General features: G+C 35.8%; 1 protein-coding gene and 1 non-coding gene across 2 annotated transcripts in view; both read right to left on the bottom strand.

Annotated features, from left to right (window-relative positions):
* Window positions 1-2,615: 2,615 nt before the first annotated feature.
* On the bottom strand, window positions 2,616-2,686 carry TRNAG-GCC (transfer RNA glycine (anticodon GCC)). Its single transcript has one exon. It is a non-coding gene; the product is annotated as a tRNA-Gly (tRNA).
* A 15,174-nt stretch (window positions 2,687-17,860) lies between these two features.
* Window positions 17,861-19,030, bottom strand: part of LOC145568063 (uncharacterized) — a 1,482-nt gene continuing 312 nt past the window's right edge. Inside the window, exon 1 of the mRNA XM_081627502.1 lies at window positions 17,861-19,030. This exon is cut by the window's right edge and continues 312 nt beyond it. Within this exon, the coding sequence (XP_081483628.1) occupies window positions 17,861-19,030 (1,170 nt within the window).

Here is a 19,030-nt window from a genome sequence, read left to right as displayed (position 1 = left end):
ATCTTCTTCAAACCTGACCTGTGTCATGGCCTTAGCTTGTACATCTTCGAAGGTTGCACAAGGATACTTTGTTAATTCCTTATAGAGCTCACTATGATCTAGCAGCCCCCTCCTGAATGCTTCAATTGTTGTGGGAGCATCACATTTATGTATCCCGATTTTCTCCCTGTTGAACCTGTTAAGATAATCCCTCAAGGATTCTCCATGTCTCTACACGACACGGTACAGATCTGAAGATTGCTTCTCAATCTTTCTGCTGCTTGCGAACTGGATCTTGAATAGGTTCACCATTCCTGCAAAAGATCGAATAGTACTGTTTTCTAAGTTAATAAACCAAGTTAAGGCTGGACCTGACAGAGTGGCTCCAAAGCCTTTGCACATGATAGCCTATCTGATGTCTCTGGGGATTGAGCTGGTCATCATCTTTTGCTTGTAGAGGGATACGTGTTCATCCGGGTCTGTTGTTCCATCATACATGGCCATATTGGGTTTGCTGAACCTCTTTGGTACTTCCACCATGGCGATCTCTTCTGAGAAGGGTGACTCTATGTAGCCGTCTGCCGCCTCTTCCTCCACTGACTTTGGCACTCCAGGGATCTTTGCAATCTTGGCTTCAAACGCCTTGAGGTATTCTTTGACTACCTTTTTTTATCCTTCCTTCCTCATCTCCTTCCTACTTGTTTTTCTTGAAGGTTCCTGCCTCAATGAAATCTAAATCCAGGGTGTCTTCCCTGCTGTTAGAACTTTTTTCCCCGTTATTAGGGGTATGGAAAGTTCCAGACATATCAAGCTGCATGGCTATGCTTTTAGTGCTCTTTCGGGTGTTAACAGTCTTAGATGCAACTGACTGTATTTGGCTATGAAGGGCTTCATTTTGTCTGGTTAGGCTGGTAAGCTTGGCTTCAGTTTGGACTTTCTGGCCTAACAATGTTTCGATTTGGCTTTTTTGCTGGTCTAGAGTTTGACGGAATGCGTTCATTCCTTCATTGATTTCGGCTATGGTGAAGGGTACTAGTTGTCCAATCATGGTGATTATCTTGGTTTTGACGGGTTTGGCAGGTTAATTGATTATCAGCCCCACGGTGGGCGCCAAATTGTTTAGGCAAATCTTAGTAAGGTCGTCTAGGAATTTGCTTAGGGATTTGGGGGTAATAATTGAAGGATATATGTCTTCGTCGTGTGCAATTACTAGATATATAAATGGATCAAATTATGGAGATACTTAAGTTCGGACATTTAGGACGTCGTTTTATCATAGCTAGAGGTACTAACGATCTTTAGGCTAGTAAAATAGCCCAAAGCCCAATTGGACGAATCCTATAAGGTCACACAAAGGGTCTAGATCGGGCACGAGAGGACGAGGCCCATGATGGGCCTCATCCCCTAGTATGGCCGGCCATGAGGAGTAAGGTTGAGGGTTTTGGGCTTCCTAACCCTAGTCTAATTATAATGTGATTATAAATAGACTAGGTGCCTAGGGTTTGCTAGTAGTATGCAATTATCTGATCAGTGTGATCAAACCCTAATTAGCAAACACGAGACTAACCCCTATCAAACTCTCCTCTCTCTCACGGCTTTCTCTCCTCCCTCGGCGCCAGTGTGGTGGTTCGTGGTGGTAGTGGATCGTGGTGGTCGGCTTAGTCCATTAAAGGTGGTAATCGCGGTTTTCCTCAATCACTCGACCAATCTAGTATTGGTGGACGGCTCGTTCGAAGCTCGTGGACTAAGTAGAGGAGCAACGCTTGGGGCTCTATTCTCTCCCTGATCTGTCAATCAAATTACTACGTGGAATTCACGCTTCAAAGGTATGATTATGTGTCTTGTGTGTTATGCATGTGTTCTTGGGATTAGGTACTTTTATGAATATGATTCATGATTTTCCGCTGCGTAGTACCTATAAACTCCTACAATAACAATCAAGCCGCAAATATCAAATACAATAACCAAGAACAATAATAAAGCACTAAATAAACAATTATCACAAAAGTGATTAAGTTTAGAGATACAATACTGAGAAAGGACAAGCTTCCTTGTTCAGCAAGGACATAGTTCCGAGAGAATAAGTAGAGTAATCAGTTTATCTTGATGTATGAGTGCGCGTACATGAGTATTATAATGTCTAGCTATACTATTTATTCCTAGGAACAAGTAGGGTTACAAAGATATCAAATATATTCAAACGTGGGAGATCCTCTTGATTTTATCTTGTTTTCCCGTTCAGCAGGTGTATTCTTGGCAAGTATCTTCGTGATTGATATTCTGATCTTGTTTGCTATACTTGTTCCAATCATGCCGTTTTGCTTGATTTGGTATATTCTTTGGTCGTAGGATGATGCCCTAATTATATTGGGTTGCTTGATAACACGGGCTCAACAGCTACTTTGTATTCATTTAACTAAAATATATAATCACCTATTTAAAAAAAATACATATCAATGTCACTCATCATTCTTAAAAACTAATGAAATACTATGTTTCTTAAGTCAATTCGAATGCTATGATGATCCCTATTTAATTAAACATATTCCATGCACATCATTTAATCAATCATCTACGAGAGCAAATATAGACCAAATTAAGGAAATTAACTAACACAGATAGTGGGAAAAAAAATGTGCACCAGCCGGGAATCGAACCCGGGTCTGTACCGTGGCAGGGTACTATTCTACCACTAGACCACTGGTGCTTGAATGAATATTAGTACTTTCATAATATTAAATATACGCTGTGCAAGTCCAATATTTTCCAAATTAATACTCCACTGTCAATAAAGAGATCAGCCAATTGATTATCAAATATTGAACATGTTGAATTGTCTTTTTATTTTTCATTAATCATACATTCTTCTTTGACCATGTACTCCGTTTCGTGATTTATGAATAAATTAAAGAAAAATATAATTATGTACTTCCTTCGCCCCTAAATTACATTCCTATGTCTCTCTATTACGTCTCTCTGTTTGTTGAATTCATCTCGATCAATACTTTCAAAAATATAAGCTTTTATTTTTTTAATAATTTTTATGTATTGAGTATTATAAAATTTACGTGTAAAGGTGGAAATAACACAATGTGACATTTTTTTTAGGAACAAAAACTATAAGTCATATATTTGTGCTACATTTAGAAACCTAAAACAGCTTGTCTTACATAAATACATAAATAAATAAATAAATAAATAAATAAATAAATAAATAAATAAAAAAGAAACGATAAGATAAATTGTAGAGTTGTCAAAACAAATCCAAAAATAGCAAATTCTAATAAATAAAATGATGTAAATATAGCAATAAAAATTGTGTTCGGATTACTGTCGACAGTTCATTACTTTCTGTAATGACCTGTTCTTTTTTCCCTGATTAACTTATAAATTGGGATGAATTTTCTAACTTCTCTTTTTTTTTCCAAATACACATAAATGTCCCTTACCTATTATGTACCTACCCTTAATTGATGTCATTCTTTAAAATGGTGACAAAAACGCCGCCTAAAGCCTTCTCCTCTTCATCTAACCATCACCACCTACAACATGACCAGCACCCTTGCAAATGCACCCCGTCTAAGCCCACTTTACAAGCCTTTACGGAACGTGTAACAAACGCGTTACTCCACCATATCTTCCTCCTATATAGGTCAGACCCAGAGTTTTACGTCCTAGGAGCAACAGGTAACGTGTACGTAGTTAACATATCAATTACACCCTCATGCACGTGCCCTGATCGCACCACCCCATGCAAGCACATCCTCTTTGTGCTCATCAAGGTCCTAGGGTTCCCCCTGGACGATCCAGGCTTAAGGAGGCAAACCATAAGTCCTTGCCACCTCGAGAAGCTACGAGCCACCCCAAGCTCCCCAGTATCCCTAGCAAGCCACACACTACGCCAAAGGTTCCACCAAGTTTTTTTCTTAAAGAAAGAGTTAGGCTTACGCAATGCAAACCTAAAGCCATGTATGAAAGCAGAGGTTGGGGGTACATGTCCGATATGCCTAGAGATGGGGAGGTCCGGGGATCGAATGGTGGCTTGCGAGACTTGTAGGATTCCTATCCATGAGGAATGCTTGATAACTTGGAAGAGGACTCAAAGGAAAGAATTGACAAAATGTTTAACTTGTAGGTCACAATGGAAACAGAAAGGTGATCAACAAAGGTATTTGAATCTATCTGATTATGTTAGTGAGGATGAAACAAGTCCTAAAACTGAAAGATCGTAAATCGGGTTAATTCATGTTGTGGATCTATGAAGAACATACATATATATAGTTGATCAAGTAGAAACAGAGGATCTTCCCTTGCCGAGGAGACTCATTTTGATTTAAACTTATTAACTTCAATTTATGTCATGTAAAGTTATGTTGTAAATGTGAATACAATGAACAAATAATGAACAAATAATGTAAACTTTCTTCTCTTTTAGCTTGAACATAAATCAGACTGTATTTATTACTGTAAATATTGGACCTTAATGATAGGATTATATTTATGTACAGTAATAATACTATAATCAGTACTTGTTCATCATTTCATCTATTCTTAATAGAAAATTCTATATACATATAATACTGATAGTTGAGCAGCAACACATGTCAACCATTAATCCTTGTCAAATATGATGTACAAATGTACTAAACAAGCTGAGCAAGCTGGTAACACTCTAGAGTCTACAAAGGGTACAAATTATGATACAGAGTACTAAACAAGCTGAAATCACTCTATTTCTGTCAAAACTGATGCACAGGTGACAACAATGACAGAAAAAAGAATCAAACCTTACACTGTTAAAAAACGGATTACATCTTTGATGATTTTTACCCAGAAAAATGAGCTTCGTGAAAGAAGGAAGCAATCCATATCTAAAAAACAATTTTCTAAATAGATGGTTTGTGATATATTTTAACCTATTTGGGAAGTTGGAGCAAAAAAACTTGCAACCTAAACCCTGAAATAACTCAAGAAATGCAAACACGAGATATACTTACCAAGGCAAATTAATCAAGGCTTCATATGTCACTAATGCTAATTAGCTCATGCAGTAATCATTGATTCAAGATAAAAGATCACGCTAGTAATCAAACTATGAGCTCACAGGTTTATACATGAATCAACCAAATGCTTCTATATAAGCACTTTTACATCTCAATTCTCAGATGCCTTCCTTCAGCATCTCCTTTTGATGGACACCTATGTTCTAATTTTTGTAGATCAAAGACCCAAGGAGAAAAGAGAAAGAAAAAAAGACTAATCAACTTCAAATATTGCACTCGAAAGTTATTGCGAAAAAATCCGAAGTATGATAATTTAAGAGGTAAAAAAAGCGTAAAGGCAATAGCTGCAACACTTAGCATTTACAAAGAGGGAAACAACTGAGTCTGTGAATACAAAAGACAGCAACACAAGAGCAAACTATCCATATCCTAACAGCCACATGAGTATGGATCTATAGGAATGGTGATGAAAGTAGTGGGAATGCTCATAACCTCAGTCCTGTTTTCAGATATATATCCACCAAACAATGAGTGGAAATTTCCTAAACTGATTCCCACTCCCCAAAAGTTTGGAATATCAACTCATCCTACTTCTACTAATTGACTACAGTGAAACAAAAGAGCTATATTATATAAGAAAACACTCGTGTCTAGTCAATCCTCTCTTGGACATTTGGTGTGCTTTTGGTTAGACCGTTAGATGTAAGAAATTGTACACTTGCACTTTTCGTGACTTTGTGAGAGATTACAATATTTACAATTTCGTAAAATTCTATTTCCTGGGAAGTGTAAAGTTGGTTAATTCACTGCATTAAGTTCTATTTCCGGGTTCCCATGGAAATTTGAAGTTCCACATACCTTATGATGACGGAATGACAGTGTAGAGTTTCATAACAGTTGAAGATTTAGCAATAGAAAGGCCAGACAAAGTGTACTCGGGAAATGTTAGTAATGAATCAGGTCATTTCAATAAAAAAAATCACTACCTGTGGCTAAAACATGCAGCTTTTCACACTTCACAGTTTGTTATCCTCAATTTTTCATCCTTACCTTCTTCTTGCCTTCTATACAAAAGTGTTATGAGTAATAACTAATCCTTATTTCATTCTTCCGTCTCTTTCAATCAACTAAATTAGCTCATTTTTCCCTCCAAAATTCAAAAATACAAAGAACATAAAAGCCATAGGCCCAAAGCTTCAACTTTTCCCCACACCTTTCCCAAACTCTAAATTAGAGAGTAAGCAAAAGAATGTAGCACAAACAAACTAAGCAGAGCACATACGAATACACAATCAACATTCTGGCAAAGCAAGATAGAGCATAAACAGATAAACCCAATAACAATCATCAAAATCAACAAGAAGCATTCACACAAGCATATCTATTCCTCATTTATCACCATGGGACCTTACTAGGCATCAATTACTGAGATCAAATTTTCAATAATCTGCATACATCATTCAAATGGATAACATCAAGAACATAAATCAGCCTACCAAACTAAGTAATCTAATACAGATATGACAAAGAAAACAGTCAAATATAAAGGATTAATGCAAACTTGTCAATACTTAGAAAACAGAATTTGTTGATAAATGTCACTTACCCACATGAAAAAACACCCCTATCTTCAACAATGTTTCTATCATCATTGCTCTTTATGGCTCTCTAAGCTAGGCCTCGGATAAATCTCGTCTACATCATTTCCCTTTGCGGCTCTCTATACACCTCAACAATCAGATTAAAAATACAAAAATATTTCTCCATCAATTGGGTTGATTTCTTTCTTTCAATAGCTCAGACCCTCTAAAATTTGTGAGTTCATAGCTCAAATTCAACTCAGAAAGCAATCCCAATTGATTACCAGCCAACAATTCAAACCCTAAATTCCCATTGAAAAGACCCAAACCCGAGACCCAAGAAATCAACTCACCCACCTCCTTCTTCTTCAACTTTCTCTCTCTACAAGCAATCCGGGCCGACCCAAACGGGCCCAAGCACTTCTCCTTGGAAAACTCCCCACATTTTTCATTGGACCCTTGAAGACAAGCAGCCATTTCTCTCTCTTCACACTCGTTTCTCTCTTTGAAATCGATTTTCCCGAAAAGGGTCTTCCACCAAGGTGGTTTACAGTTGTTTGATGCGGTTATGGAGCAGCCAATTCGTACCCCTGCTTCACACTGTTCCAGAAGCTTCGACTCGCAGAATGTGAGGGACGAGAAGAAGGATTGTGGGTTAGGGAATGCTAGGACGAATGGGCCGAGTTCCGGGTCATCGGTCGGGCCGGCGGGAATGGGGCGGCGGAGGAGAGGAAGGGGGCGGTCGAAGTGGATGAGGGTTGCTGAGGCAGAGTAGTCATCTTCGTTTGGTGATGGTTCCGCCATTGGTTTTGGGTTCTGTGTTTGTTGGAGATGATTAGGCTAGAGATGATAAATAAATGGGGTCATTACTCATTAGAACGTAGTATTAGATAAAGTCACTATAAAAACATTTGGATCTTAACCCTAACTTGACACTCCACGATTAACCTTTTTTAAGTTACGTTTGAGAATGATAATTTTTTTCTTCGGGTAATATAAGAGATATTCAGACAATGTAGAGTTGATTGCCTCAATAATGTTTGATTTAACTTGGCTTGAAAATGTGTGGATTTGAACAGGATAATAATAAGTTATGAATTCAAATTTAATTTGAAATTTGGTGTGAAAATTCTGTCTAAATTTGTGGGATTTTATGAGTTGTGGATTCCTCATGGTGTCATTTCTTGACTTTTCAAAATTCTCATGAAACAGAAACAAAACCCTTTCCATCACTTGCATACGTGTTTAGGTGACGGAGTACAATCCGCTTTTGGTCATAGCTTCGTGTTGTGGCAAGCTTGAAGTTTAAGCTCATATTTTTCAACTAAAAGTTAATTTTTAGTTGTCTAAATGCCTAGAATTTTTCAAGAATTCAAATCAAGTTGAGTTGGCCCCAAATTCAAACACAAACTGAATGTTTTTTTTACCAAAATGCTCTCGATCACCTATGGTTTTGAAGAGATTGACAATATCTATTTTATTGAGTTGGGTTGTATACTTAATCAACCATTTATTCCATCTACCCTTTCACATGTATGAACTCGGATACAAAAGACCATGAGATAAGTAATTTGAAACATAAGTGTATAAGAGAATATCAGAGGAATGAAAGTTTTCTATAACCTTTATAAAAATGCAAAACCAAATACTGTAGCTTATGAACAGTACCATATGGTGCTATTACTTATGTGCCCCTGAATTCAATGAATTGCCGATTTTGCCCTTTATTGTTTCTATTTCTTTGGTGGCCTGGCTTTTGGAAGCTGTCTCAGCCAGTTGTCTTCTTTCTCTCTCTTAACTCTTAAGTCTTCTTCCTTCTTCTCCTCTCACTATATTTCTCTCTCCTCCCGTTTCTCCTCTCCCCACTCTCACTCTCTATCTCCTCCATTGGAGCAGTTTCTGAGGTACAAAACAAAAAAAAAAATTATGATTTAATTTTGTTTATTTCTGGTGTTCATATATTCGATTAGATTTTTCCTTTTATTTGACTTGTTTAATTTTTGTTTATTTCTGGGTTTTTTCCGCAGTTGGATTTTTTAGGTGGTTACAGAAATTCTTCCCCTTTTCTATGATCTAGATTTTTGTTTTTATTTTTTTATTTTTTTTTCTATCTTTTTTGTTGTTTTAATTAGTAATAAGGTTGGGAGATTGATGATTTTCATCAGGTTTTTTTTTTCTTCGTAATGCAAGTTCAGGTGATGGTAAATTGTGCTTGAAAAATAACTTCCTCAGCTTCAATGGACGAAATATTAATCAGTGAAACCAATAATCAGTGCCGCCCCCATTTGCAGCTCCCTTCCCTACAATAGAGGCCTCTTCCCAGCAGGTACTTTCTTTCTCCCCCTCCTCCCCCACAATCAAATTCTAAAACCCAAACTTTTCAATCATGAGATTTTTAATTTTTGAATGAATTCAACAATGACGATAAGTTCAAAATCAATACAAACAATGAAAATCAATTACATCGATATTTCGCCATTGCCGATAATCAACACTAATCTTGAGGTTGACAGTACTTACCCTCCCATCATTGAAGCTTTTAGCCGGAAAATTCTCGAAGCTGATTGTGTCAGTTCTCTTCGCTTCTTCTCGTTTGCTTCTCCTCTTCGCTTCTCCTTGTATGCTTTATTTTCTCTTTTTTCAATTTTCTTGATTCTTGCAATTTTACCATTTGTTTATTTCATTTGTGTTATATCAGTAATTGGTACTTGATTTATCTGTTTATTTGTTTGAAGAATTCTTTGGTTAATTATGGGTTATTGATTAAGGAATCATGGGTTATTGATTAAGGGCTTATGGGTTAATTATGCTGAAATTTTGTTAATGGCATTTGGCAGAGTTGAATTTAATTTGAGTATGGAAGCCATTGATTAACGCTTACCCAACATAAATTATTTTCTTAGGAATTATTTTGTGGGTATTACATTTTTTTTTTTTTGTATTTCTCGGTGTTGGTTTCTAGCTATGCTTTGGAATTATTTTTATTTCAAGTATAGTTGTTCTAATTGCATGCTATTATAATAATTTTTAAAACATATACATGTTTTATTTTTCGAGGCTCGTATATGATTTCTATCTAAGTTGATGCAATTGAGTTAGTGTTAGTATTGAACCTTAATTTTATGAGCTTGGAGAATTTCTACTCTGTTTAGCTTCTGTGCAAGTATCATGCTGATTGTTGTCACGTGTTGATTCTTACACTTTCAAACTACTAGATCATAAGACTTATATGCTCTATGCCTTGAAGGCTTGAATCTTCCGAAATTGTCTTATGGCAGGGGACAAAAGGAAGGATGTGGCTCCAAACCATGCCGCTTCTTCAAGGAAAATTCCTCATATCCTTGTTGTGATAATCCTTCTTGACTCGCAACCATACTTGTCATGATGTGTGCTACTTGGTTCTGCACGAACAAATTCATCATTGAAAACATAACATTGAACATAGTTCACACAAAGTATTCAGCTCATGACTACCCTTCTGCATCAGGTTGGATGACCCATGAAGGTATTATCATGTTGAATGTGGACGCTAATAATTTGGTCTTTGGATCACATGTTGGGTTGGGGGTAGTTGCAAAAAACGAGCTTGCAATTGGGTAGTGTTAATGTAGGGAATATTTCAAGCATTAACCCCAAGCTTGAACCCCACTATGATCATACACTTAAGTATGGTGGCGTCCAAAGGGAAGGAAGCTAGAACAAAAGAGTCGCTAACAAGTTTTAAGAACTTGTAAACCGTTCACAGGGTGAAGGTTACACCCCTTAACGATCCATGAGATCGCCAATTCCAAAAGGTCTTGAACCAAATAGGGTTCGGGGATGAAGGTACAAATCCAACCTAAAAGAGATTGAACCTGCCCTAAAAAGGCCTCTACTTTATTCTACTCGTATTCATGTGCGCTTTTTGACTAACATGCAAACATTAGATTAATCCTAAACCTGTTTATCTATGTTGGTTGAATTTAATGCACAAACAAAACTATTATTGGCGATCACTTGAATTAAAATCATATTAACCCTAAACAAGATTATTAATTATTTTATTAAGCTTGATTTCAAGTACAAATTCCCTTTAAACATGCATAAAAGGCGTGATCAAGCAATAACAATAAATAAAATATCAAGCAACATAATAATAATCATCATCATAATAATAATCATTATAACAATCATAATAATCATAATTATCATAATCATGTTAAAGCATAATATTAATAGCAAGATCCTAGGCATGATACTAACAAGATTAATAACAAACCCTAGCATGTCACTAAGCAATAAAGATCAAAGCTTTAGCCCTAACATGGTACTAACATAATATTAGAAAAGAGTAAAAGACACCCTAAACATGATACTAGAAAGCAATAATAACATCCTAACATGATGCTAGGAATTAACAAATAATAAACATGCTTTCGACAAGAATAGAGCAATAAGACTACATACTTTGATGCCTCGTATCTCTTTCTAATAACAAAATACACGCGTTAGTAACTTCAAGGAAAAGTATAAAATTAAACAATTAAATTAAATAATTGAAATAGAGATTTGGGACCAAACCCTCAGAAATTATAACCTTTCACGTTTAGGGCGAAGGCAACTTCGAACTCGGCTAGGTGTTTCTAGATCTTGTGTATGCGGAATCGTGTTTGTGAAAAGCTAGAAAGATGAGAGCTTAGAGAGAATTTAGAGAATAGATTAATTGTTGATTGTAGAATCGTAAATGAGAATTGATGATGATTAAAAACGGAGGTTCAAGACCCTATTTATAAGAAAACAGTCCGAAAATAGGTAGAATTTAATAAGGAATAAAACTCCACGCTGTCGCTGCAAAACCAAACTTGTCGCTTGGCGACAAGCTCTGTCGCGTGGCGACAAGGCTTGTCGTGTAGCAACAGGCCTGTCGTTTGGCGACAGCCTGGATTCCTACGCGCTTTCAAACACGGAGTCCACTTATCAATCAAAATTGACTTGTAAAGTCCGTATGAAAACTGAAATCGTATTTTTCATAAAATAATATTTTATTCCAAGTAAAACTTATCAAAATATAATTATTAATTCTAATTCTATTAGGACTTAAGAGAACCTTCTAGAGAATTCTAGAAGACTACAATTAATTCTAATAACTTTAGGAATAATAATTAACATTGGGCCCTCCCCTAGATCATCGGGCCGCATGTAAAGATCAAACCGAGCCTAGTTTAGTATTTTGGTCATAACTTCCTCATTATTCATCGGAATTGGACTTATAATATATTGTTGGAAAGCTCCTTGCAAGCCCCATCCAACTACACTATTATTGGACCTTTGACGTGGACCAAACTAAACTGGATTGGCTATTTTCATAAAATAGAGTTGTTTTTCGAAAAGAGAAAGAATTTTTAATAAAAACTAACCGCAACACCTGACCTTTCACACTTTCACTTTATTCGATTATCATTCGACGCAAAAGGTATTCATCATTGGGTTTGGTTTTGAGGAGACAGAAATGGGTGTCTACAGTTACTTGCTTCAATTAAGAGGTATGAAGGGCCGTGGGAAGTAGAACAAACAACACACTTTTCCTTAAACAACTTTTAATGGTTTTCTCTTACATATCAACTTTAACTTTATAAAGTTTGCCTTTGAATTATTTTTCCAGCAGAACAGATGTGAGGAGTTTTTTCAAGGTCTTTTTTTCCATTCGTGTTATGGTAATGTGTGGGATCGTTGTGTGGTGCTTGTGAGTTAGTTGTTGTGGTGCGATCGTTATTGTGTTCTTCTTCTTGAGTATCGTTTTTCCGTGCTTGTTGCTGCTGCAAGGGTTGTTTGTTTTGTTTGGGGCTGCTGTGCTTCCTTCCTAAATTGAGTACTTGTGTGTGTGTGTGTGTTCTTGATATATGGATAACTAATTCAATGGCTCTAGCTTACTTACTAGCTTGCTACTAAGGTATATCTTCATTCCCATGGTTTCCTTTATTCAGTTCATTTTAGAATTGAGAATTTCTCAATTCAATTTGATAAAAAATTGGGGTTTCTAATTTAGTTGAGTTCGTTTAAAATTGAGGGGTTTTCTCCATTCAATTCAGTTCGTTTTAAAATTGTAGTTTTCTGGTTTAATTCAATTAGTTCATAATTTTGGGGTGGTTTCGATGCAATTTGGTAAAAAAAATAGAGATTTGATCTCTCAGCATTCTAAAGTTAGGGCCTTATTTATTTATTTGATTAAGATCGTTAAATGTCTAAGTGATTGTTTTCTTAATGAAGGTTGCTAGATAATTAGCTCTGACAAGCAGAGGAGTCAAGAACCCTCGCGTTACCATCTTGGAACTGTTGCTTTTCGGTAAATTTTCATTTTAAAAAAGATGAGTCTAATATTTTTTTTATTAAAAGATTGTATGATTTCAAAATTGAGCTAATTGTTTTGAATTATCTTCAATGATTAAACCTTTATAACACACTCTTGATCCAAAATGGACAGCCATGTATTACTTTATTATAAATTATAAGTGGAGTACTCAACAATCCATATAATTTCTTCTGTAGTTTATGTAATTGTGAATGAATCCTGTATTATACTATTATTACACTTTATGCTTTTGAATAGGGATCAATAAATGTCGGTTAACAAATAAAGCAATGAGATATGCTTGCAAAAACAAGAAAACTATCTCAGTATTGATCTAAACTTGTGACATACTATTCCGTATTAACTTTGTGGCAAAATTTATATGATGACATTACAAGTGTGCTATCAAAAATTCCTTTTCAACTAAAATATTTTGTTTTGGTTAATCGAAGTTCTGGTCTGACTCTTTCAAGTTAATAATCTAAGGTAGCAACTGCAGCTCATTGCATCAAGCATATAAAGATGACAATTATGACTTCAAATGCAACAGGTTGCTTTTCTGTATCTTGTCGTTCATGTAAAACAAAATGTGTGCTTCAAAAGAGTTTACTGATATGTAGTACGAAGTAATAATATTGAGCTTCGTAGCTTTTTGGCTTGTTCTTTTACACATTTTGAGATTCATTTTTTATGTCAAGAATTTTCTAGGCCCGAAATTCTATATTCTTTGTAAATTATCTTCTGATCGTGTGTTTTATATAGCTTGGTTTGATTCTTATCAAACTGGTTGAGTTAATATGTTCTTTTGGATACATGTATAATTTATGAATATAATCAATTTGTTTTGTTCTGGATAATTTGGAGTGGAAGTTGTTGCATGTTAAATTGTTAACTGGTTGTACATTATGCTCTGTTTTTTTTTTCAATAGCTGTACATTAAGCTTTTAAAGGTGAAAGAAAGAGAGATGAGCCAAGAGGAGAGGGAGAGAGAGAGAGAGAGAGCGAGGTTGAGAGAAAAAGAGAGAGGTAAGGGTCGGAAGAGAAAGAAATAGAGCAATTAAGAGAAAGAGGGGTAGGGAAAGAGAGATAGATTAATAAAGAGAAGGATGAGTCAGGAAAGAGAGAAGGGTCGGGATAGAATAAGAGTGAGCGAGAGGCTTACTAAACAGTTTGAACTATACAAGAAGAGTGGATAGGTTGGAGAAAAAAGGAACAAGAAGGTGAAAGAAAGCAAGGATGAATAAAAAAGAGAAATGAGATAGAGTGATAAAGAGAGAGATGAGTCGGGAAAGTAAGAAGGGTCGGGAGAGAATAAGAGAGAGAGAAAGGCTTACTAAAACATTCAAACTATACAAGAGAGTGGATAGGTTGGAGAAAAAAAGGAACAAGAAGGTGAAAGAAAGCAAGGATGAATAGAAAAGGGAAATGAGATAAGACGAGGAAGAAATATAAGAGAGGGTATAGATGAAGAAAGAAGAGATAGGAAGAACTTAAAGTCATGTTAGTGACTACCCTACAAATAAGATCCCGTAATCATCATATCATCATGTTAATAACATCCCAAACTATGAAACACGATCACAACCACGAATCTTATATATCATACCATCGGGGAGGCACGCGCGTAGTGTGTGCTCCAACGACTATAATCTTAAATATAAAAAGTGTAAAGTTATTCCCTCCAACCGTATTATCAAAAAATCGTACATAAAATAATTTATAAATAAATGACCGGCAAATAAACTTTAATACATACACAAATGATATTTCTCATTCATTTTATACATTCCGTATTGATTACAAACTCTAACTACTATATTTTCAGTATAAGAATCACTTGAAAATTTTCTACTTTAAAAAGTCTGACAAACTAATATACAATTTTATCATATATTTTACATTTAATCCATTTTACATAACTTTAACTTTAACATTGCATTTCCTTATTGTTACTCCTTATTATCAAAATCATTTTAAAACGAAGCTATTTGAAAATTATTTAGGTACTTAATAAGAAAACAATTGCGTTCTAAAATAATATCTAAAACAATAGTATAATTTTTTAAAAATCTTTAAATTATAACAAATTCTAGATAACTTCACTTATAACAATTGTTTTCCATAGATATTTCCCAATAGAAACTTTATCACTACTCCTTGTTAGTACTTAATTCATGTATCCTTACTATTACAAAACCCGAACTACAACCACGAATATCACAAAAATGAAGACAACCACGAATTCTACTTATCTTACCGTTGGGGGAGGACACGCATTGCGCGTGCTCCAACAACTAGTATATCCAAATTATAGGTGAGAAAGTTGAGCCCTGCCTACTAAGTTGGCCCAAATCTTTCTCAACCAAAACATTACTCTTATTTTTTTCGATTTTAAACTTTTAGGTGTGAAAGTCAAAATCTGCCCCGCCCTGTTTTGTTGACATCCTTATTAATAATTAAGAGCATTGCATAATAATAATAATAATAATAATAATAATAATAATAATAATAATAATAATAATAATAATAATAATAATAATAATAATAATAATAATAATAATAATAATAATAATAATAATAATAATAATAATAATAATAATAATAATAATAATAATAATAATAATAATAATAATAAAAGCATATACTGTACCATGAAAATCTTACTAAGTTATTGTAGTGAAACTCCGATAATTTTATAGTACTACCTCCGTTACATATTAGTTGCAACTTTTGCCATTTAGGGGTGCTACCTATTAGTTGCAACTTTCTTTTTCTTTCTGTTTTTGGTAAATTTTTTAGGCCAAATTTACTTCTTTACCCTTACTAAAAAAATCATAATCTCAATTACATTTTATAATGTGACCAGATTATACCATTTAACCAACATCATTAATTTAATGATTCCCACCAAATATCTTCTTCCACTTATTTATTCACAAACCAACTTCATTGAATGATTCAAACCACTTCACATTTATTTCCAGATTTGGGGAAAATTGAAAACCCTAGTTCATCTAAGTTCATCCTCTTACTCCTCCATAGCTTTCTCTCTCCGTCCTCCATGACTCTCTCTCTCACCTTCCTCCATGAATTTCTCACTCCTCCCTCCATTTAACCCACGAAATCTGTACGCCTACCTCAACAAACCCACGCAATTTCTCCAGATCTTGACCAATTGAGCACGATTTCCTCACAAATTGCCAATATTTTGTGTAAACTTCACGAATTCAGCAGATTTATTCACGAATTCAGCAAATTTCTTCACGAATTCAGCAGATTTTGTGTAAACTTCACAAATTTCCCAGATCTCTTCACGAATTGAGCAGATTTCTTGACGAATTTAGCATATTTCTTCACGATTTCAGCACGAAATCTCTTCGACTACCTCAACAAACCCACACAAACTTTAATTGTGCACGAAATCCTCTAAAAAACCCACAGATCTACACTTTAATATGGTGAATTTGAAGCCCCTATGTGACGCAATCTTTGCGAGTGATTGTGATGAAGAAATGGCGCTCCTTGTTAAGTGTATTGAGTCCATTGAGCAGGGCACTCCGTGGGCGTTAAATTTGTACATTCATAACAAAGGTCGTGACATTTTGAGTGAGAAATCGCTCGAAGCTTTGCTTGAAGTTCTCGGCGAGGTGGAGGATGAAAAAGCGGAACAACAAGCCGCTGTCGTATTGCAGTTGGGGGCAGAAAAGGTGACTGATGGTCGTGTTGTTGATGGTGGGAATTGCTCCTCGATGAAGGATAAAAAGACTGAGGGGAGCGGTTCCGGTAAACGAAGGCAGCCGTGGCCTCGAAGGGCTAGACTACGTTCTAAGAGGGCTAAAATATGTGTCCCCGATGAAGAAGAAGCTGCGGCTATGCCTTCTCCTCCTGCCTCTGCTGGTCTGAATTCTGAGAAAGAAAAGGTTGGATCGGGCCTACTTGTGAATGAGGACGGGGTTCAACTATCTACCACTGTAACAATTATAAGCATAAACCTTATCTTTTTGTTTCATTTTTCTTCTTAATTATAAGCATCCTTATCATTATTGTTGGTTATATTGTTGGATGGTTGTGTGTTGGAGGTTGTTTGTGTATGCTGAATATGGTTGCCAGCGGCTTCTAGTTGCTGGCCAGGGGATGTTGGTTGTTGTTTGCTGGTTGTTTGTGTATGTTGAATATGATGCTTGTTCTTTGCCTCGAAATGTTGTTTGGTTTGTTGAAGATGGTATTCCCTGTTATGTAGTCCCTCTTTATGTTGCATGTTCTTATAATGTTGCCTCTGGTTGCCTATTTGTTGTTGTAGTCCCTCTTTCTTTGTTGCCTTGTTGCCTGTGGGGGTGTAATGTGGTTGATGGATGATGACAAATGCTCTTTTCTATCATGTTTGGGCCATGGCCTCAATGATAATTTTAGATGAGAGACCACTGAAACTAGAGTGCCTTAATTGTTGTTAACTTGAGTCCCTTAATTGTTGTTTGTAGAGTCCCATGTAAACGTGACTAGCTACCATGCCCTAAATCCATATGATGAAGGGACTCAATTGATTTATTGTATGGCATGTAAGAATTGCTCCAATTGTTTTAAATGCAATAGTTGTTGAGGTAACTTACATGATGCCATAATATGTGATTAAAATATTGACCCTCTGATGGATAATTACAATCTTCTGCTCTGAATGTGTAAATACTCCGTAGAAGAAACAACAAAATACACAATGCGATCCACTTACCCAAAAGTCATTTAATTCATTAATCCCATAAGTTTCATTACATCAAGGTTTAGCAAAAGTGTTCCCCTAATTCATAGGCTTCCCAATACATAATAAGCAATAGCATTTCACTAATTAATAGGCTGCCTAGATTTTGCATTTCATTACATTATTTACACATAACCAACTAGATTTTGCATTTTTCATACCATTATTTACACAAAAGGGTGGTTAGGTGTGGCAGCCTATTCATAAGTTACTTACCTTAGTCTGCATCCACCTCAAGATGGTTGTCTTCATGTCCTTGTCCCTCATTTCCTACTGGTCTGAATCTGTCATTTAGGAACTTCACTCCTTGCTCCACTAATTCCTGGCTGACTTCTAAAATATCTGGTAATGACCCTAGATTCTCAAGCCTTTGTTTCTTCATGTGTGGTATCTTGTAATTGTTGCCCCCTTCTTTCTTTAGAATTTCCACCATGCATGACTGTAAAGTGATCCAAGTATACTTGTTCACCACTGGATCAAAGAATTCATAAGCCTCTTCAACTCTTTCAATTAATTCATCGATGTTTTTTGGGAATGAATGGTATTGAAGAGATTGAATAGCCCGAAATAGGCCTAAATCAAGCACATTCAGATCAGGAGATTGTGGTGGTTGGTATACTAGCTTGATGTTGAACCCATTCTGAGTTAATGCAGCCTGAAACTCATCATCAGTTGGTATTTGGTGAGGTCGGGCGTTGTCCCATTGAATGGTTATGTTCTTGCTTTTCTGTGGTGGCCAATTTTTTACTATTGCTGGAATAACCTTGTAAAGAAGCATGTTCCTTATGACTTCTTTAGTTACATGCTGGTGTGCTTTTGTTTCCCAAGTACCTGCTGCTCTGTTCTTGCTGTTTTTTTTTGCCCTTTGTTGGTAAGTAAATGGAAAAATTCCATACTTACCATCATGGAGCATTTCACCATTTCTATGAAATAATGGTTTCGAAATGAGTCCCATAAACATGGCCTTTATCTTGAATCTCCTTGACACTTGACACATGTAAGGTTCATCTTCTTTTGCCAATAAGTAGAACCTCCTTGTCTCTGGACTGAGATAAAACCATTTTTCGTCTATATGAACAACATGTTCCATTGACACAAATGTTGGATCTCTAGGGGGAATGGCTGGTTGAATATGTGAAAGAACCCACCTAATTCTTTGAACCTTGTGATTGTCTGTCAACTTTGGACGGTGAGTAGCTGTGTGAGTTCTTAATATCCCCCTTTTTTTCAGCCTATGTACTGTGACATGACTGATTTTTAAGGCACTTGCGTAGCTTCTTTCAGTTGTCCTCAAATACAAAGGGACTGATTGGAGTAATTCAATTGAGTACACTCTTGGTTTTGGCCCTGTTCTCCCAAATTTTTTTGTTCTGACATCAACCACACC

Source organism: Chenopodium album, chromosome 11 (genome assembly GCF_948465745.1).
Source record: "Chenopodium album chromosome 11, dcCheAlbu1.1, whole genome shotgun sequence".
NCBI lineage: Eukaryota > Viridiplantae > Streptophyta > Magnoliopsida > Caryophyllales > Amaranthaceae > Chenopodium > Chenopodium album.
Note: the sequence above shows the minus strand (reverse complement) of the source record. Positions and strands in the feature narration are given on the sequence as shown.